This window comes from Passer domesticus, chromosome 24, assembly GCF_036417665.1.
Source record: "Passer domesticus isolate bPasDom1 chromosome 24, bPasDom1.hap1, whole genome shotgun sequence".
Taxonomy (NCBI): domain Eukaryota; kingdom Metazoa; phylum Chordata; class Aves; order Passeriformes; family Passeridae; genus Passer; species Passer domesticus.
Window position 1 is genome coordinate 1656296 of NC_087497.1, and position 21695 is coordinate 1677990.

General features: G+C 62.8%; 2 protein-coding genes across 3 annotated transcripts; both read right to left on the minus strand.

Moving 5' to 3' along the window:
- Positions 1–347: 347 nt before the first annotated feature.
- Positions 348–3871, minus strand: FABP3 (fatty acid binding protein 3). The gene is given in 5 exon segments (XM_064398129.1): positions 348–638; positions 751–852; positions 2849–3021; positions 3675–3783; positions 3785–3871. Coding segments are annotated over 5 exon segments (510 nt in total). The 5' UTR covers positions 3857–3871; the 3' UTR covers positions 348–584.
- A 4212-nt stretch (positions 3872–8083) lies between these two features.
- LOC135285689 (cAMP-dependent protein kinase inhibitor beta-like) lies at positions 8084–21330 on the minus strand. 2 transcript variants are annotated; one of them, XM_064398226.1, is made up of 5 exons: positions 20946–21330; positions 10402–10577; positions 9550–9654; positions 9132–9283; positions 8084–8570 (listed from the first exon to the last, which is right to left on the minus strand). In XM_064398226.1, the coding sequence occupies exons 4-5, from the start codon at positions 9274–9276 to the stop codon at positions 8488–8490; spliced, it is 228 nt and encodes a 75-aa protein (XP_064254296.1). In that variant the 5' UTR covers positions 9277–9283; positions 9550–9654; positions 10402–10577; positions 20946–21330; the 3' UTR covers positions 8084–8487. The 2 variants fall into 2 exon arrangements, with proteins under 2 accessions (XP_064254296.1, XP_064254295.1); XM_064398225.1 differs by lacking the exon at positions 9550–9654 and having other exon boundaries at positions 8085–8570; positions 20946–21329.
- Between the last annotated feature and the right edge of the window lie 365 nt (positions 21331–21695).

The window sequence follows — 21695 nt, forward strand, 5'->3', positions numbered from 1 at the left end:
CCCTTTCCCTTTTCCTTCCCTGTGCTTCCCGCCCCGGCTCCCCAAGGCTGCCTCCCCCTTTGGGGCCACTTCCCTTCCCCAGTCCGGCCCCAGGAGCTCAGGATCTTTGTTCCAGGGGAGCCTGTCCCTCTGCGGGGGCTGGGGGGCTCCTGCCCTGGGGGATCGGCCTGGCTGGGAGCATTCCCGGAGCGCACATGGCCAGCCAGAACTGAAGAACTGATCCCCGCAGCGTGGAGAGGAGGCTGGGATGGGCTACTGGGACCACTGGCCATGAACCCCATCCCTGCCGTCCCTGTGGGTGGGCACGTGCCAAAAACGCCTTTTCCCGAGTAAACCGAGCACAGAGCTGTAACAACACCTTTATTATTTTTCCATGTGACTTTTCCCACTATCAGTTAAAAAAGAACCCAACAACAAACCACGAAACCACCACCCGAGCCCCTGGAGCCCCTGCAAGCGCCGGGCGGGGCAGGGGCGGCCCCGGTGGGGCAGCGGCTCCGAGCCCAGGAAGCCGTGCCTGGCACGGGGCCAGGAGGTGGGGACGATGTGGCACCGGGTGACAGGCAGGGGACCTGGGACAGCGTCTATGTCGCCTTCTCGTAGGTGCGGGTGGAGACCACGTTGCCCATGGTGAGAGTCTGGGGGCAGAGAGGTGCGGGAGTTAGTGCTGCCCTGGCCAGCTCCGAGCTGAGCTCTTCCCACTTCAAACCATTTCTGAGTGGGAAGGTCAGAATAAAACCAGTTCCTTACCAGGACTAATTTGCCATCCTTCAGCTCCCGGACCAGCGAGGTCTCCTTCCCCTCCCACTTCTGCACGTGGACGAGTTTGCCTCCATCCAGTGTGACCAAGGACTGCAGGGAGGGATTGAGACCCACAGTTACTTTCCTCTCGGGGGTCTGTCCCTCAGAGGGGACCCTGGAGCCCCGCGGGGCTCGGGATCGGCCTGGGGGTGCTGCTGCAGGGATGCCGACCTGGCACCATCCCCGCCCGGCTGGGTCAGCCGCGCTCAGCCCAGCCCGGATCCTGCACTGGCTCACGGCCTCGGCTGTCCCCCTGTGACCGCAGGTGCCACCGGCACGGTCACCCTGCCCTCCGTGCCCCGGGGCCACCCGGGCCTGTTCCGGCCGCGCTCCCAGGCGCGGCTCACCGGCTCCGGCGGGGACCGGAGCGCGGGGCGGGGATCGGGGATGGGACCGGGGCTGGGACCGAAGCCTCCCTGCCCCGCAGGGCCCGCCGAGGGTTTTGGAGCGGCTTTTGGGTGCAGCGGACGCGCCTGTGCTCGCCGCGCTGCTGTTTGCACAGCGCGCTGCTGACTCAGCCCCCGGAGCCCGGCCCGTGCCAAGGTTACGGTGACAGCGCCGGCCACGGCACGCAGGGCGGGGTTGGTCCGGGACAGGCACTGGCACCGCCTGCCTGTCCCCATCCTGCCCTGTGCCCCCCACCCTGCCCCTCCTGAGCCGGGGGCTGCCCCTCGGGTGCCCCCATGGCTGGGCTCTGTCCGGAGCTCAGGTGAGCCCCAGCCCCAGATCCCCACAAGGCTCCGGGTGCTCCCTCAGACCCCACGTCTCCCCATAGCTGGGCCCCCTCACTGCTCAGCTGTCCAAAAGTTTGGGTACCTGCAGGGTTTGGGTGCCCCACAGCCAGAGGGCAGGGATGGAGGAATACTGGGGAGAAATTCCTCCCTGGGAGGGGGTGAAGCCCTGGCACAGGTGCCCAGAGCAGCTGTGGCTGTTCCTGGGTCCCTGGCAGTGCCCAAGGCCAGGCTGGAGAGGGCTTGGAGCACCTGGGACCTGGAAGGTGTCCCTGCCATGGCAGGGGTGGCACTGGATGAACTTTAAGGTCCATTCCAATCCAAACCATTCCGTGCTACCTTGGGTGCCCCACAGCTCCTGGCACCCCACGGCTGACCCCATCCTGTCCAGCCCCGTGCCTCGGGCAGCCGTCCCGGCCGCGCTGCCCATCACGTGCCCTCTGGCCCGGCCGAGGGACACCCCAAGGGCACGTCCCGGGCTGTGGCAGGAGCCGCGGGCCGGTCACACGTTCGTGCTGCTTGAACAGCGGCCAGCAGCTGGGGCGGGAGGGAGCGCGGCGGGGAGGGAGCTCACACTCAGCCCCTTCCCCCAGCCTCGCTCGAGCCCAGCCCTTTGTGCTTCCTGCTCTGGGGCCACGAAAGGGTTTTGTGGCCAAAGAGCCCCCAGGTTCCTCCCGAGGTGCCCCCCGCGCTGGGTGTGGGGCACAGAGCTGCCAGCTGCTGCGTGCACGGAGAGGCAGCTGGAATCTAGGAAAAATCAGGAGCTGGGCCATTCCTGCGAGGGAAGATGTCCCTGCAGGGTGGGAGAGGCCAGGAAAGTCACCGCTCTCCCTCAGGTGATTTTTTCCTTGCTCTTACAGGGAGGAGCAGCCTGGCCCGGGAAGTTTTGAGCTCCCCAGGGAGCCGCAGCCCTGGGATGTGCCCTTGGGATTGTCCCGGTCTCCATCCCTGCAGCCCTGCCCGCTTGGGAGGGCACAGAGGGGAGTGGGCTCAAAAAGAGAGGTGGTGGCTCTCTTCCCCCGGAGCAGGGACACTTCCACCGCCCCACCACGGCCGCCGGCCTCCTCTTGAGCAAGCTGGCGCTCGCCCCGGCTCTTGCTCAACCTTCCCGGCAGCTCCGTCCTGCCCCGGGGCACCCCCGCTGCAAAACTGATTCGGGGGGGCTGCCTGGACGGGAGCAGGCTGGAGCAGCAGCCCCGGCGGGCACAGAGGTGCTCCCCTCGCAGCCAGGATGAGCCCACGGGCTGACGGAGCGATCCCCGGAGCCCACGGAGCCTTTCGGGGGTGCCACGGGCGGGGCGGGGCTGGGGGCTCACCTTGACGTGCCTGTCGTCCGCCGTGGTCTCGTCGAACTCCTCGCCCAGCTTGAAGGTGATCTCGGTGTTCTTGAAGGTGCTCTGGGTCTTCACGGTGACCTTGTCGCCGTCCAGCTCGATGATGGTGGTGGGCTTGGTGAAGCCGGCCACCTGCCGCGTGGCGAAGCCCACGCCTGGGGACCGAGGGGTGAGGGCGTGCGGAGGGGCACGGCGCGGCCACCAGCCCCTCCGCGCCCCCGAGCCCTTCCTCCCCGTGCTGCTGGACGGTGAGCCCCCAAACTGCTGCCCGTTCCTGCTCCTGGGGGGCTCCGTGCGCCCCCGAGGCCGGAGCAGAGAGGGGGGGCAGGAGGGATGGATCCGGGAGCAGCACGCACCCACCCTGAGCTGGGTGAGGGGGGACTGGTGTCTGTCCCCCCTTCCCCGCCCTGCTCTGGGCTGTGGGACTCCCCCTGACCATGCTGGGGTTGGCTGATGGGGGGCTCGGGGGCTGGGGAAGGCTGGGGGGGGGTCCTGAGAGACCCCAGCACCCACGGGGGGCATCTCATCCCTCCACCCTCTGCCAAAGGCTGCCCCCGGGGGGGGCACGGGAAGGACGCGACCCCTCACCCAGCCTGAGACCCCCTCACCCCGCCCAGCCCCGCGAGCACAAAACCCCGGAGGCCCCCTAAACCCCCCACGGCGGCAGCAGCGACCCCCCCTCCGCCTGCATCCCCCCCAGCCAGACCCCCATGGGGGGGCGGGAGTTCACCAGGCAAACTGGGGGATCACGATAAAAAAAAAAAGGGGTGATGTGACTGCAAGCCCGCTCCCAGCCGCGCCCACTCACCCAGCGCCTTCATGTACTCATCGAAATTGTTGGTGTCCACCAGCTTCCAGGTGCCCACGAAGGCGTCAACCATGGCGAGGGGGCGCGGGGGGGCCGCAGACACGCGGGGGTCCGGCCGGCTGCGAGCGTGGCACCGCCTGCAGCTGCTCCGGCCCCGCGGCCGCCTTAAATAATGTCCTCATCACATGATTGGAAAGAGCACAACGCGCTCCAGAAATACTCCCGGCAGCGCTGCCAGCGGCCACCCCGGCCCGGCCACCCCCCCCGGCCACCGCCCCCCGCCCCGACCCCCGGGCTGGGCACAGCCAGAGGGGCACTGGGGTCGTGAGCCGTGCCCGGGCTCTGCGGGGCACGGCGGGGAGGGGGCGCTGAGGCGGGCACGGGGGGCGTGTGCCCAGCCCAGGTGGTGCCGTGGGTGCGTGGGGAGGGGCAGGTGCTGCCCCTGGGCACGGTCAGGGCGTGGGGACAGCGACAGCGGTGATGCCCTTTAGGGACACGAGTGGCGGGGACAGGGGAGCTGAGCTGGGGAAACTGAGGCACGGGGGTAGGGAGCTGAGCTGGGGAAACTGAGGCACGGGGACAGGGAGCTGGGGAAACTGAGGCACGGGGAGCAGGGAGCACCGGTACGGGTGTGGGAATAAATCTGGGACTCCATGAGAGTGTGAGGACATGTGTGACACCCCATCAATTCCGTGTGTCTGTGGGGACACATGACCCGGTCCCTGCTCGGTGTGCCTGTGTGTGTGGGCACTTGTGTGACCCTGTCCCCTCCCCGTGTGCCTGGGGACACACGCGTGTGCCAGCAGCGGTGCTTTGGGTGCCAGGGGACGCTGGGGACAGGGCCAGGCACGGGGCTGTGGGACCCCCAGCAGGTCCCCCCGTCTCCCCGTGCTTTGGGCTCCAGCGCATCCCCAGCCCCTTCCCAGCGTGGGTGGGGTCACCCCTGGCCATGGCATTCGGTGTCCCCTGTCCCCAGGGGACAGTGCCCCCTCCTGCCCCCGGGTCGTGGAGGGACCCAGCTGGGGGCTCAGGTGTCCCTGAGCCCCGTGGCTGCAGCGTGTCCCCTTGTCTTGGGGACTTCGGGGTCAAAGGCACCACGGCCGTGAGGGACCGGGGACACCTTCTCCCTGTCCCCGGCCCCTGTGTGACATCGCAGACACCTAAAAATAGCCAGAGCTCGTGTTCAGCGTCCTCCTGCTGACACTGCCACCGAGCAGGACCCCTCACCTCGTGCCCTGGGGGCAGAGACCTGTCCCATGGGATGGGTGTCCCCTGTCCCGGCTGGGACACCGGGCAGGGCTCTGCTTGCCAGGGCCACAAGGACAATGTATTCCCCAGGGAGCCAGAGCCCACATGGCCTGGGGGGACACAGAGGGCAAGGACTGTCCTCTGTCCCTTCACCTGGGTGTCAGTGTCCCAAACCTGCCCAGCCCTGTCCCCTTGGGTGCTCCCCCTACAACGGGACTGTGAGATGGGGGCAATGACAGGAACGGCTGCCCCGGCACGGGGACACCCCAATATAGGGACACCCCAATATAGGGACACCCTGGCTCAGGGACACCTCAACATAGGGACACCCACTGACAGGGATACAAAGGTATGGGGACACCCCGGCACGGGGACACCCACTGACAGGGACACACAGGCACTGGGACACCCACTGACAGGGACACACAGGCACTGGGACAGCCACTGACAGGGACACCCCAACAGAGGGACACCCCAGCACAGGGACATCCCAACAGAGGGACACCCTGGCACAGGGACACTCACTGACAGGGACACACAGGGACACCCTTCCACAGAAGCACCCGTGCAGAATGACACCCGGGCAGAGGGACACATGGGCACGGGGACACACGGGCACAGGGACACACGGGCACAGGGACATTTGGGCACAGGGACACTCGGGCACAGGGACACTCGGGCACAGGGACACAGGCACAGGGACACCCACATGGCTGCCCCTGCACACCCACCCACAGGAGCACCCATGAACATGGCCACCCACTCACCTGCAGGGATGCACACACACGCACACACACACACACACACACACACACACACACACACACACACAGAGGTGTGTGCCCATGCCCTTGAGTGCCTGTGCCCGTGGGTGCCCACACACATGGATATCCACACATGGATGCCCATGGATGCACACACACACACATGCATATAACACACATGCACACACACACGCAGGAGCTCATGCCCACAAATGCCTGTGTAAATGCATGTCCGTGACCATGGATGCACACACACACACACACACACACACACACACACACACACACACACACAGAGATACCCACACAGATGTCACTGCATGTGTGCACGTACACACATAGCCATGCACACACACACAGATATCCTGCACACGCACACACACGGATGCATACACACACACACACACACACACACACACACACACACACACACACACATGTCCATTCACATGCACACACACGATGCACACACACACACAGACACCCACAAGTGCCACTGCATGTGTGCATGCACACACATAGCCATGCACACACATAGCCATGCACACGGATGCACACACACACACCCCAATGCCTCTACATATGCACATGGATGCCTGTGCACGTGGATGTCCATGCACATGGGTGCACACACACACACAGGGATGCACACACACGGATGCACACACAGAGATATCCCTGCACACACACACACACACACACACACACACACACACACATGGGTGCACACACACAGATGGATATGTCCCTGCACACGTATGCGTGCGCACACATGCACACACACACGGATGCACACACACAGATGCACACACACACAGGTGCACACACACATGGGTACACACTCATAGATACACAGAGATGGATGTGTCCCTGCACACGCACACGCACGCACACACACACGGATGCACACACACACGGATGCATGCACACAGAGCACACACACATAGCCATGCACACGGATGCACACACACACACACACACACACACACACAGATGTCCCTGCACACGCACACACACAGGGACGCACACACACAGGGATGCATACACAGAGCACACACATACATGGATGCATGCACACAGAGCACACACACAGATGTAGAGACACACGGATGCACACATACACAGATGTCCCTGCACACGCACACACACACGGATGCACACACACATGGATGCCCATGCACATGGGTGCCCGTGGATGCCCGCACACAGGGATGTGCGCACACGGGACTCCATGCCCATGAATGCCCACATAAACGAGTGCCCGTGAGCACACAGATGCCCCCACACAGCGATTCCAGTGTGCGGGGGTGCCCATGACCCTACACATGGATGCACACACACATGAGAGCCCAAGACAATGTAAAGGGGTGCCCACACCCACAGATGCCCATGCACACGGACACCCACACCCAGGGGTGCCCCTGCACGCGTCCACTCACACCCAATCCTCCCTCCCAGCCAGGACTGCCCTCCCGAGGTGCCCAGGAGCCCGATGGTGGCCGGGACACCGCGCGGCGCTGGGGACGGTGGCCCCTCCGTGGCCCCGCACGGCTCTCCTGGTCCGCGGGCGGCGGCCAGAGGGGACCCGGGCTGCGGGAATCCTTTGGTGGTCCCACAGCGACAGCTATAGGTGACCGAGCGGGATGGGCTGGGATGGGCTGGGCTGGGCTGGGCTGGGATGGGATGGGATGGGATGGGATGGGATGGGATGGGATGGGATGGGATGGGATGGGGCGGGTCCAGCTCCACGTCCAACCATCTAGTCCTTGCCAGGTCTTGTGCCACCCCTGGGCCACTCCCACCCCTCGTGGCAAAAGCCCAAAGTGTTTCCAGAGCTGAGCGAACACCTCAAGAAAGTCCCAGCCTCGCGGGCATCCGGATGGCTCCATGCCAGTTGGATTTTCCCGATTCCAGGGGCTTCCCAGGAGTTCCGGCTCCGGCCGGCGACCCCCAGAGCCGGCAGAGGAGCCCTCCCTCAGTCCCTCAGTGCCCGGGCAGGAGGGTCCCATCCCGCCCTCTGGCAGAAGCAGAGATTTGGGCAGCACGGCCAGGGCCTGGGAAAGCCGCATTCCGTGTCCCCCGTGTCCCCGAACGCCGCCGGACCCGGCTGGCCCCGCCCGGGGCTGCGGAGAGGATCCGGAGTGGGGACAGTGGGTGACCCGGCTCGGGGGCTGGGGGTGCTCCGAACAGCACCGCCCTGCTCCCACCCCCAAAGGCACCAGCATCCCCCGTCCCCGGGAGCGGGACCACGCCGGGTGCTCTGCTCCTCAGTGGCATCCCGCCGAGACGTGCCGGCAGCGCTGCTCAAGGGCTGGGGGGCTCTCGGGTTGTGTTTCCCCACCTCCCCCCTCCAGAACTCGGGAGTGGCTCCTGAGTCACCCAGAAGAAAGGCCAGGAGACGAGGGGGTACCCAAAAACATCACAGTGAACACCACACTCAGCAAGAAACACCCGTGGCTGCTGCTGCGGCCAGGAGGGCCCCCCGGGACCCCCCCGCGCTCGGCTCCGCCAAATGCCCCAGAAGAAAAATATTCCTCCCCCCGGGGAGGCCAAAACATCCCCCCCACCCCCGAGTCCTGGCCCAGGGCGTGGGTGGGAATCGCCCCTTGGTCACGGCAGGTCAGGTCCCCTCCATGTCCCCTCATGTCCCCGCCACGCGCTGCTCCCCCATGGCCGGGGGGACGCTCCGGGGTCTCGCAGCACCGAGGAAATGCCAGCGGACTCCGGCTGAGCCAGGAAAGCTGGGCTGGCCCCACAGCCTCCTCCTTCCTCCGCCGGTCACAAATGTCCCCCGGGCGGGGTTAGGACGTGTCCTTCAGCTCGGGGCTGGGGGGCTGCGGAGGGGGCACCTCCGCTGAGGGCGACTGCATGTCCTGGGCACTGCCTGCCGGGAGAGACATGGCATGGGGTCAGAGCATGGAGTCACGGCATCACTGAGGCTGGAAAAGAGCTCCTGGAGCATCGAGCCCAACCTGTGCCCGATGCCCGCCTTGTCCCCGGCCCAGTGACCAGGCGTTCCTTGGACACCTCAGGGATGGGCACTCCAAACCCTCCTGGGCAGGTCCAATGCCTGAACACCCTTTCCATGTAGAAATTATCCCCAGTATCCAAGCTGGACCTCCCACGGCCGTTCCCTCTCCTCCTGTCCCTGTTCCCTGGAGCACAGCCCGACCCCCCCGGCTGTCCCCTCCTGTCAGGAGCTGTGCAGAGCCACAAGGGCCCCCCTGAGCCTCCTTTTCTCCAGGCTGAGCCCCTTCCCAGCTCCCTCAGCCTCTCCTGGGGCTCCAGACCCTTCCCAGCTCCATTCCCTTCCCTAAACACGCTCCAGCCCCTCGGTGTCCTTGTCCCCCAGCACGGGATGAACATGGGAACCCCTGTCCCTGCTCACCTGGGAACCCCTGTCCCTGCTCACCCCACATCCTCCCCGCTCCTCCAGCTCACCCACCTGCGCTCAGGGACATCTCGGCCAGTTTGAGGGGCAGGTCGGCGGGGCTGACGCCGGCGGGCGAGCCCAGGATGTCGGGCAAGGCATTGCGCCGGCCCGTCCTGCCGGAGGATGCGAAGTCCAGCACGGGTTCCACCTCGGTCATGCTAACCCTGGCGAGAAATGTCCCCTCTGTCACCCCCGGGGCACGGCAAGCTAAAGGGACCCGGCTGTGCTCCGGGCTGGGTGCTCTGGTGCCCTCTGCTCCCCCCTGCACTCCCTCTGCCCCCCCAGGAGCAAAGGCAGGGCCACCCTGCTGCCCCCGGGACTCGCCACCGCCACCCTGGCACCTTTGGGTGCTGTGATCTCCCCTGGTCACTGCGGGGTGGAGGGAGGGGGCTCCCAGGGTCCCACAGCCCACCAGCCCAGGCAGCCTTACCGGGCACCCTCCAGCCTGGCCTGGCACCGCCTCTGCCCCCTGCCCAGGGGAGGGACACCACGGGGGACAGGGATCCGTCCCGGCTGGGTCCCCTCTGGCTCTGACCTGGGGGAGGCAGAGCAGGGGTCACCAATGGGCCGGGGCAAGGGGGTGAAAAGGGAGCAAGGAGAGAGTCTGGGGGGGACAATGGGCTGTGACCCCATGGGAGCACCCACAGCACCCTGAGGCTCCTTCATGGTGGGATGGATGGATGATGGATGATGATGGATGGATGGATGGATGGATGGATGGATGGATGGATGGATGGATGATGGATGGATGGATGGATGGATGGATGGATGGATGGATGGACGGAGAAAGAACAGGGATGGGGATGCAGAGGTGACAGGGAGGGAGGCTGAGCCAGCACTGCCAGGGAACTGCATGGAGTGCCCAACCTGGGGACACCGCTGTGTCCCTTGGAGAGTGGCTCTTGCTGAGCCAGGCCAGCAGCAGCAATGCTGGGGTGCCCTGGGTGGGCAGGGGCACTCCTGGGAAGCCCCTGGAACCAGGAAAATCCAACTGGCATGGAGCCATCCTAATGCCTACACTGCTGGGACCTTCTCGAGGTGTTTGCTCAGCTCTGGAAACACTTTGGGCTTTTGCCATGGGAGGTGGGAGTGGCACAGGAGTGGCACAAGGGTGACAGAGGGGTGGCACAGGACCTGGCAGGGACAAGGGGCCCTCCACCCCCCACAGAGCACAGGGACCCCAAACCAGCACCCCAGCAGCCCCATCCCCTCCAGGCCACGTGTTGGTGGCAATGCCGGGACTGGTGTCCCCAAGCTGGAGGCGGCGGGTGTGTGAACTCACCGGGTTCAGCTGGGAATTCCTGCTGGGAATCAGTGCTGGGAGTCACTGGGAGTCACTGGGAGTCACTGGGATTTCCTGCTGGGAGTCACTGGGAATTCCTGCTGGGAATCAGGGCCGGGAGGACGAGCCAAGGTCCTTGGGCGCAGGTGCTGTGCGCACAGGAGGGGTGGCCACAGCTGCGGGGAGGGGGAGAAAGAAATGATTAACCCGGGAGGTGATTAGTGATTCGTTAATTGGTGATCAGTGCTGGTGTGGCTGTGCCATGAGGGGCAGGACCCGGGAGCTGCTCAGGGGGAAACTGAGGCACGGGGGCCGGGCTGGTGGTGACAAAGGCAGGGGTGGGGACAAAGGTTCCCTGTACACCTGCACGGCCACTGCCCCCTGGAGCCACCTGTGCTGCTCCAGCACAGGTGTGTGCAGTGCCACAGGTGTGCATTGTCACAGGTGTGTGAAGTGTCAGACATTTGTGCATTTTCACATGTGTGTGCAGTGTCACATCTGTGCATTGTCATGTGTGTGCATTGTCACATGTGTGTGAATTGTCATGTGTGTGTGCATTGTCACACGTGTTTGTGTTTGTGTGTGTCACCTCAGGCTGGGCTGTTCCATGTGCCATACAGGTGTGTGCACATGTGACATTCTCTGTCACCCCTGTGTGCATGTGTGGCACTCCCTGACAAGTCTGTGTGACAGTGTGACATTCTCTGTCACCCCTGTGTGCCTGTGTGGCACTCCCTGGCAGCCTGTGCCTGTGTGACAGCCCTGCCGCGCTGTGTGACCCTCCCTGTCCCTGTGTCTGCACGTGTGGCACCTCCTGGCTCCCAGTGCCACAGCCGTGTCACCTCCCTGTCCCAGAGTTTGTCGCACCCCCCGCTCAAGGTCGCGTCCCTCTCCTGGCACCGCGTGTGCCGCAGCAGCAGCCGGGGGAGCCCTGCGCCTGGCAGGGGACACGTGTGACATGCCCGGCGCTGTCCCGCCGTGTCGCCGGCATGTTGGGGAGCACACGCGTGTGTGGCGGGGTGAGCACACGAGCACACGCGCTGCGGGCGTGCCGCGGGCTTTGGGCACAAATCCTGCACGGGCAGGGCTGCGCAGGGGCCAGCAGGAGGGAGCAGCAGCACGGGGAGGTGGCACCTGGGGACAGCGGGGCTGGGGAACGCTGGGCTCTGACATGGGGGGCTCAGATGAAGGACGGCCTGATTCCCTGAGGATCCCCCAGGATCCCTGACGCCATGATCACACGTGTGTGCTCACTGACACACACACTGACGCACACTGACACACTCACACACCCTCACACACACACATTCACACAAAGGTTTGCACACACACACACGTGTGCACAGTCACAAACACACACACACATTTGCACACACACAGATACACACGCGTGTGCACACACTCACATTCACACACGTTTGCACACACACACCCTCTCACACACATGCTCACACACACTCACACACTCACACACCCACGTGTGCACACAGACATTTTCACACTCAGTCACACATTTGTGCACACATGTCACACATGTGCAAAATGTGTGCACACATTTTCTCACAAACACACTCACACAAGCTCACACAAGCTCACACACACCCACACACACTAACACATACACACCCACACTCACACACATGTGCACTCACACATACATTTACACACACTCAGACACACACTCACAGACCCTCAGACACACACATGCTCACACACACGTGCACACACACATTTACACTCACAGACACACACACACATGCACACACACGTTTACACTCACACTCACACACGTGTGCACACACACATGTGCACACACACATGCACACACACACGTGTTCACACTCACACACGTGTGCACACACACATGTTTGCACGTTCACACACACTCACACTCACACATACATGTGCACACTCACACACATTTACACAGACACTCACACACGTGTTCACACTCACACACTTGTGCACACACACATTTACACACACTGACACATTCACACACACGCTCACTGACACACGCATGCTCACACACTCACACACACGTGTTCACACTCACACACACATGTGTGCACACTCACACATTTACACACACACATGCTCACTCACACTCACACACACGCGTGCACACTCACACATTTACACACACACATGATCACTCACACTCACACACACGTGTGCACACTCACACATTTACACACACACACATGCTCACTCACACTCACACACACACTCACTCACACTCACACACACACTCACACATGCTCACACACTCACACACACGTGTTCACACACACTCACACACACATGCTCACTCACACTCACACACTCACACTCACACACACGCTCACACTCACACACACACGCTCACTCACACTCACACACACACACTCACACACACACACTCACACACACGTGTTCACACACTCACACACACACGTGTTCACACACTCACACACACACACTCACACTCACACACACGTGTTCACACACTCACACACTCACACACACACACTCACACACACACTCACACACTCACACACACGTGTTCACACTCCCTGCCCCACATCCCCGCCCCGGCCCGGCCGCAGCCCCGGCGGGCTCGCAGCTCCTCCTCAGCCGCAGCGCTCCCGCTCCCGCTCCCGCTCCCGCTCCCGCTCCCGCTCCCGCTCCCGCTCCCGCTCCCGCTCCCGCTCCCGCTGCGCCGGGCCGGGCCGGGAGTGCCGATCCCCGGGACCGCTGCTGCTGCCCGGGCCCGTCCCGCGGCTCCCAGCCACGGGGACGGGGTCGGACCCCGCTCCGAAAGCCCCAGCGGGGATCAGGACCCTGCTGCTGGCCGGGGACCCAGCCCGGGGCTGTCACTGCCCTGAGCTCGCCTGGGATGCAGCATCGCTGTCCCTGCACCCCTGGGGACAATGGCCAGGCCACCAACACCTGCCCCATGCCACGACTTCCAGGTCCCACAGGCAATTCCAACCCAAAGGGGGCAAACGCCCCTGCATAAACCCGGGGAGTGAGGATTTCCCCCTCTAAGCAGGGACACTTTTGGTGGTTTAGTGTGGTCTCAGCCTAAAAAAGCTCCTGGAGTCACATGGAAGGTCCTCGGGGCTGCTGGCTCCTGCTTTAATGCCCCTAATGGGATAGAGGAGGGAAGGGCAGAAATAAACCTTAATCCCTGCTGGAGATGGGCAGGGAAGGTGCTGGGAGAGGTGGAGGGAGGAGATGGCCAGGGACGAGCTCCTTGGTCAGGTTCCCTGGGAACACAGAGCCCTGCAGGAGGGGAGGAAGGTGCTGAAGGGGCAGAGAAGGGTGAGACCCACCTGGGGCTGGAGCAGTCAAAGGAACCCAGGTCAGGGTCAAACACATCCATGATCCCCTGAGCATCAGTGTGTCCCCTCCAACACAACCTTTTGAGGTTGCTGGGGGTGGCAGGGACCCCAAACTGCACCTGGAGCCCAGGGACCACCTTGGACACACACCTCTGATGTGTGCTGGGATAGCAGGCCGGACTCTCCCCCCACCAGACACAGCAAACCCGGAATGCTCCAGGAATTTAGGACCTGGGAGGTGTTACAGGAATCTTGAGGATTCATTTAATCACAAGGATTTGCTTCTTCACCTTCTGAGTTGTTAGTGGGTCAGGAGCTCCTCTGGAAGGGGGTATGGGGCATTTAATGATCTTGGCTTGCTCTCTCTGGGGGGTTCCTCCCGCTCATTTAATTCACCATTTTATGGGATTTGTGCTGGGAATGTTGCAGCCTGGAACAAACCCTCCAAAAATCCACCAGCCACTCCTCAACGCTGATGAACATGATGAAAAATGGGAAGGATTTAGTGAGATGAAACTGTAAAATTGAGGGGAATGGGAAGGAAAGAGATGCCTCAGGTCAGAAGGGAATGGGAGCATCATCCAGAAAAATGAGCCAGGAGTCCAGGAGGGAAATCCAATGGGCTTGGCTTAACCAGAGCCCGACAGCCACCAGACAGCCCGAGCACCCCGGAGCCGGGAGCAGCAGATGGAAATAATTAAACACAGGATAAAATCTGGAGAGCCAGGAGCTCTCCCGGGGAGGCTGCAGGTTCAGCTCCTCTCCAGGGAAGTGGCTGCAGGCTGCTGGAGCCCCAGGGATGCTGAGCCAGGTGGGAACGGGCTGTGTCACCTGCCCAGGGACAGCTCCAGGATCCCAGGGAGAGGAAAGGAGGATAAATACTGTCCTGAACTCATTGTTTCCTGGGAAAGGGGAAAAAACCTTCAGGAATGTGGTCTGGTGCAGGAATATTGAACGTGGAGGTGCAGAATGACTTTTGGAACAGGTTGTGCTCCACACCAGGAAGTGTCTGGAGAGGATGATCCCTCTTGGCAGGGATGCAGCTTCCAGACCTATTCCCATGGGATGCTGGCACCCCCCTGCCTGCCCTGGGCAGCACAACCTCTCCAACCATGGCCTGGCATTTTCATCCCTAAATCCCCAGCATTCCAGGTGGGCCAGGCAGGAATTTTGGCCAGCTCAGATCTCACTGGCACCTTGGGAGTGACGTCTGGAGTGAAGCAGTGCAGGGATGCAAGCAAACCTGCATCCTGCTTGGAACACCAGCAATGTCTCCCACTGGTTTTCCCCCAGTTTTCCTCTGGCTCTTTTCCTCCCTGGCTCTTTCCCAAAGTTCTGAGGAATTGTTCCACTGGGATTTCTAAGCAGGGGTGACACTGGCAGCTCCCCAAAGCTGTGGCACATCCTGGTACCTTCAAGGCTGGCTCTTCCCTAGGATTCCCTCCCCAGCAAACCCCTGTTCCGAAGGCTTTGGACAAATGGCTCCAACTCCTTCCCACTCCGTGGAGCAGCAGATCCCCCTTTTGGGATAATTCCACTTCCAGAGGAATTCCCATCACTCTCTAAGCTCCCTCCTGTTGTGTCTTGCCTTGAGCTCTGACCTTCCTCCTGCTCTTGCACACTCATCCTCACATCCAGACTGGCTTGCTCTCTTCTCCACCACTCCTGTTTGTGCTGGGATTGCGTCACCCATGGATTTGGGAAATGTTGAAGGGTCTCTGTCCCCTCCATCATCCTCACATCCCTTCCCCTGCTTCCTGCCTGGTCCCCATCACTGCCCTGCAGATGGCCAGGACCAGCTTTAGGCTCAGTCCCACGCCTGCTCACACCCAAATCCTGAATTATTCCACCCAGGCCTCTTCCTGGATCCCAGGGGTCCTTTTAAAGATCAGCCTTCATCCTCTGCTTCCTTTTGCACAGTTATGGTCTCACTGCCCAGAGCAGCTGTGGCTGCCCCTGGATCCCTGGCAGTGCCCAAGGCCAGGCTGGACACTGGGGCTGGGAGCACCTGGGACAGTGGGAGGTGTCCCTGCCATGGCAGGGGTGGCACTGGATGGGATTTAAGGTCCTTTCCAACCAGGGATTCTATGACTTATTTTTTAGTGGTCTGTTTTTTTTTTTTTTTTTTTTTTTTCTTTTTTTTTTTTTTTTTCCAGCTGTAGGACTCGGAATTTTTATTTCCACACAAAACCTGAGCTGTGTCCCAGCTAATACCAGCCTAGGCAGAGCATAAACCCTTCTATTTAGGGGCTCAGCTGGGCTTGTGGGATACTGAGACCTAAATTCCTGGTGAAGGCAAGGAGAAGGAAGGGCTCTGAAATGGGACGCTGGTAATCTCCATTCCCTGCAATTCCCGGCTTCCAGCAGGGCGATGTGCACGGGAGGAGGGGTTTGCTGCTGCCATCCGCGGAATGGAGCCGCCGGCACGAGCAGGGGCTGTGTTATTTCTCTGTCACTCAGGGGCACGATGGCAGAGTTCAGCTGTGCCTAAAATCCAAGCTGAGTCTGTCCAGAAGGGATTTCAGGCTGTTTGTATAAACGGTCCCTTTGGTTTTTAGTGCTGCAAACACAAACCAGAGCAAGCCATGCTCCAGTGTGGGAGTGAACCCTCTTGTGCTCCCGGACACCCCAATCCTAAATTTCCCTGAGCAAACCCAAACTCTGCCAACCCATATCCAGGTGCTTCCAGTCCTGGGGGTGCTCACACCACCTCAGGGCTCAGATTCCCCACAGGGCAGTGACCCCGGAGAAAATCCCCTCAGGATCCCGCAGGCCTGGGCTGGGCAGGGAACAGCGCTCCAGAGGACTCAGCAGTTTCATCCTGGCACACCCCTGCTGAGCTCAGCATCTCCCACGAGTCCCCACTGGGATGGAATCGAGGTGTTTTTCCCCTGGGAGCAGCGCACAGTGCATCCTGGAAAAGCAGCAGGCAAACCTGGATGTGCGATTCCCTCTGGAATCCCTGGATTCCAGCCCTGGACAGGCCTGAGCTGCTCCAAATAAAGAGCAAAGCACCACAGGCTCCGAGGCACGAGGACATGGGCTGGCACTGCAGGGCTCCATCCTGCCTCCCAAACCTCCAGGGGAGGGCATGGAAAACCTGGAGAGCCTCAGCAGTGCTGCCCACGGCGCCCAGAGAGGGAACGGCCAAATCCCAGCTCCCCTTCCCCACCCTCTGAGGCTCCCAGCCCAGCACACGTCACTGCTGCTCTCCTGGGGAACGTTCCCATCACTGCGTGCTCCCAACGAGGATTTCTGGTTTTCCCCAGCACGCGGAGCAGCGTTTGTGGGGCTGTGAGGGCGAGGTCCCTCTGCCAGGGGCACTGGGGGCTCTGCTGGCAGGAGGGCACCCCGGGCAGGGATCAGCTCCCTGGCCAGCCCTGATCCCTGTGCTGGGTAAAGCACGCGAGGGACAGCAGCCATGTCCCCTCTGCAGCGCAGGGAGGGGAAAAGCACCAGCCATGGCTATTCCCTGTGGGAACACGGCAAATCCCAAGGGCTGGCAGCCCTTCATTCCCAGTGCCAGGGGGAGGGGACAGCTCTGGGATCCAACCTGGCACCGGCAGGGAGAGACCCTCACCCCACAGGGGTTTGGGTGGGGATGGGGAGAGCGGGGGAGGAAGTGGCGGAAGGAAGGAAGGGAGGGAGGGAGGGAGGAAGTGGCGGAAGTGGCGGAAGGAAGTGGCGGAAGGAAGTGGCGGAAGGAAGGAAGTGGCGGAAGGAAGGAAGGAAGGAAGTGGCGGAAGGAAGGAAGTGGCGGAAGGAAGGAAGGAAGGAAGGAAGGAAGGAAGGAAGGAAGGAAGGAAGGAAGGAAGGAAGGAAGGAAGGAAGGAAGGAAGGAAGGAAGGAAGGAAGGAAGGAAGGAAGGAAGGAAGGAAGGAAGGGAGGAAGGGAGGGAGGGAGGGAGGGAGGGAGGGAGGGAGGGAGGGAGGGAGGGAGGGAGGGAGGGAGGGAGGGAGGGAGGGAGGGAGGAAGTGGCGGAAGGAAGTGGCGGAAGGAAGGAAGGGAGGGAGGGAGGAAGTGGCGGAAGTGGCGGAAGGAAGTGGCGGAAGGAAGTGGCGGAAGGAAGTGGCGGAAAGAAGGAAGGAAGGAAGGAAGGAAGGAAGGAAGGAAGGAAGGAAGGAAGGAAGGAAGGAAGGAAGGAAGGAAGGAAGGAAGGAAGGAAGGAAGGAAGGAAGGAAGTGGCGGAAGGAAGTGGCGGAAGGAAGTGGCGGAAGGAAGTGGCGGAAGTGGCGGAAGTGGCGGAAGTGGCAGAAGGAAGGAAGGAAGGAAGGAAGGAAGGAAGGAAGGAAGGAAGGAAGGAAGGAAGGAAGGAAGGAAGGAAGGAAGGAAGGAAGGAAGGAAGGAAGTGGCGGAAGGAAGTGGCGGAAGGAAGTGGCGGAAGTGGCGGAAGGAAGTGGCGGAAGTGGCGGAAGTGGCGGAAGTGGCGGAAGTGGCGGAAGTGGCGGAAGGAAGGAAGGAAGGAAGGAAGGAAGGAAGGAAGGAAGGAAGGAAGGAAGGAAGGAAGGATCCCACCCTATCTCAGGGAGGAATGGAAGCTGCTCCAGCCACTCCCAGCCAGGTGTTGTCCAGACTTCAGGCCATGACCTGATCCAGAGCTATTCCTATTCCATCCTCCACCCCCATCAGTTAATCCCCTTTAATTAACTGATTAAAGGGAATCAGCTGGAGTGGTGGGAGGAGCAGAGGAATTCCTGTTGGGGAGTTTGGGTGCCCGTCAGGGACCCTACAAAGGTGCTGGGTGAGCCTCCCTTCCCCACATTCCTCAGTCCCATCGGCTGCATCCGGCTCCTTTTTGAGTCCAAGGGGGAAACAGCACGGCCCCTTTGGCATGAGGGGATGGGAGCCACCCCCAGCCCCATGAGATGGAGCTGGCACCTGGATAACCCAGCCTGGATAACCCAGCCCTGCTCTGGGAGTCCGAGCTCTGGCTCTGCATCTCCGTGGGGAAGGAAGGGATCTAATGAGGGTAATTAGGGTGATTGAGCCCTGGTAATGGAGCTCCCAGCAGAACCCTCAGTTCCCTGCTCCAACACGCCACAAACTGTAATTTTGCGTAATAAAACCAGGTAATTTTGCATAATAAACGTGTCACCCGCATGCACAGCAGTTCCACTCCCCGCCAGGTTCAGGCTCCCTCCTCCCCAAAGGGTTTTCAGCCTCTGCCCCAGCCCCGGCTGGAGCTGCTGGACAGGATCTGGGGATGGGGACGGGGACACCCTCGGTTCTCCTGCCCGTGGAGCCGTGGGTGGCACCGGGATCGGTGCCAGGGGAAGCCCAGGGAGCTGTGGGCTGTCACAGGGTGCCAGCTGGGTGCCACCAAGCACATCCCAGGCTGTGCCATGCCGGGAGTGCCAGGGGCTGGGTGACACCAGAGCTCGGGCACTGTGTGACCCTCATCTCCCTGCAGGAGCTCCTTCTCCATCTGCCCCTGGTGGCACCCGGGGAGGGCTCTGCTCCAGCTGGGATTGGAGGAGGCTCCCAGCCCTGCCAGAGCACCGGGAGAAGTGCAGGCAGCCAGAATTCCAGGGAGCAGAGGCAGCTGAAGCTTCCCTGGGGGCTCTGGCTCTCTGGGGAGCCCTGGGCACGGCTGCCCCAGCCCCTGGATGCCGGATCCTTCCCACTGCAGCTCAGCCAAGGGGAGGTGGGAACTTCCAGGACACCCAGTTCCGAGGCAGCAGCCCCCACCCAGCGGTCAGGCCTTGCATGGAGGGGATCCAGATGTTTCCCTGCACCGAGGGTGGGAGCACCACCAGGATCCTCCAGCTGCCACCGCCCTGGGACAAAACCCCAACCCCGGGAAGCTGGCGGGGAGAGAACCAGCAGCCGAGGAGGGAAGAAATCTGGGCAGCTGCTCTGGGATCAGAGGCATGGCTGGAAATCCGTGATGGAGCAGAGCCGGTCCCAGTGGCCCAGGGCTGAGCCAGGAGCTGGAATTATCCACTCCAGGAGCTGGAATTGCCCTTTCCAGGAGCCAAGGGAGCTGGAATTGCCATTCCACGAGACAAGGCAGCTGGAATTGCCATTCCAGGAGCTGGAATTGCCGTTCCAGGAGCCAAGGGCACAGCAGGGCCGGGGTCCCCACCCTGTTCACTGTTCCAGGTCCCCCAAAGTATGGAGCACTCAGCAGAGCTCCTCCAGCTGCCCCAGGAGCTGAGCCCCAAGGTCTCCTCACAACCAAACCCCCAGAGCACCCCCACTCTGCCTCCCAGCATCCCAGGCCGGGCAGAAATGCTGGGATTCCCTCAATCCAAAGTGAGAACCTGGCTCTGCCACCACCTTTCCCCTCCCCCACCTCCTGCTTTTGGGGGGAGATGGTGCTGAGCAGGGAAGGGTGAGGACGGGGGGCAGTGGCAGGGCCGGGTCCCCTTGTGACAGCCAGGACTGAGGTGTCCCTTGGTGGACACCCCAAGGTCATGGGCTGGGAGCTTTCGGGGTGAACACGGGACATCCTGCCTCTGCCACCTCCTCGGTGGCGCTGCCACCCAGCCAGGGGACAGCAGCCAGCGCCGGGGACCAAAGGGACCCGATCCAAGCATCTGCAGGGGCAATCTGCCAAAACGATGCCCCGAAGGCGGGGAGGAGCGGCTGTCCCTGGGGAAGCCCTTTCCTCCCGGGAGGAAGCACCAGAGGAGCGTGTCCCCTGCACGGGCTGCTCAGCCCTGGGGGGCTCCCCGTGCCTGGGGACCCCCGCAGCGCCCCGGGCCCAAATCGCCTGGGAAGCTCCAACCCGGGAAGCTGAGGGCTGGAGCTGGGGGTGGGGTGGGAGCGGTAGCTGAGAGGAGGACAGGGCAGGAGGAAGGGTGGAGGGGGCAGCAATGGCCCAGGACATGAACAGGGTGGGTGCCAGGCTGCGACAGAGGTGCCGCCACGGGGGTTGATCTGAGTGCCCACCCCGAGACAGACGAGCCCTGCTCGGTGCCTCAGCACTGCACCCCCAAATCCTCCCCTGAGCCCCCTGGCCCTGGGGGGTGGCACAGGCACCCCAAGCCCTCGAGAGACACCCCACCGCAGCTGCTGCCAACTTCCATCCCCTAAAAACACATCTGTCCCCGAGGCCACCACCACCCCCGACCCTCCGGCCTCTCCATCTTCCCAGGGAGGTGCCCGGGGTGGGCACCAGGTCCCTCGCCCCGGTGAGACAAGGACATGCTCCGCGGTGGCCCAGGGCCTCGGTGCCACCACGTCACCTGTCCCCAGCAGCCGCCGGTCGCTCACCTGGTGCCAGCGGCGATCCCGGTGCCGGTGCCGAGGCCGGGGGTGACGGTGACACCGAAGGTGATGCTGCCGCTGCCGGTGCTGATGCTGCTGCCGGTGCCGGGGGCGATGGGGATGTCGGTGCCGAGGGCGATGCCGGTGCCGCTGTTGATGCTGATTCCGGTGCCGGTGGTGATGCCGGTGCCGGGGGTGATGCCGGTGCCGGGGGTGATGCCGGTGCCGGTGCCAGCCCGGCTGCCGGGGGAAGGATGCTCCGCGCTCGGCAGGAGCCGCGGGGAAGCCTCCGGCTCCAGGCGGCCCTGGGGCACCCGGGGCCGAGCCGCCGCCGCCGCCCGCCCAGCGCCGCCGCTCCCGCCCGGCCCGGCCCCCGCTCGGCGCGGGGGGGACCCAGCGCCGGCCCCGCCCGCCGCCCCCCCCCCTCCCCCCGCCGCCGGGGCCGCCCCTCGCCCCCCCGGGCTGCTGTGTCCCCGCGTCCCCCCGCGCTGACACAAGGGGAGGGAGGGCTGTGACATCCCCCCGGGCCCCAAGCTCCGGGTGACTCTGCCCCGCTTGGACCCCCAGCCCGGGCGGGGGGCTCGCAGCTCGGCGTGGCCACCAGCCCTGCTGGGAAAAGGGAAATTTTCCCTCCGATTCCCTCTGGATTCTGCTCCCCGGCTGCAGAATCCCCCGGTTGAGGGGGCTCTGCTCCCCCAGCAGGACAATTTGACCCCAGCCCACACAGCCCCATTTAGTGCGGCCAAAATCATTGAC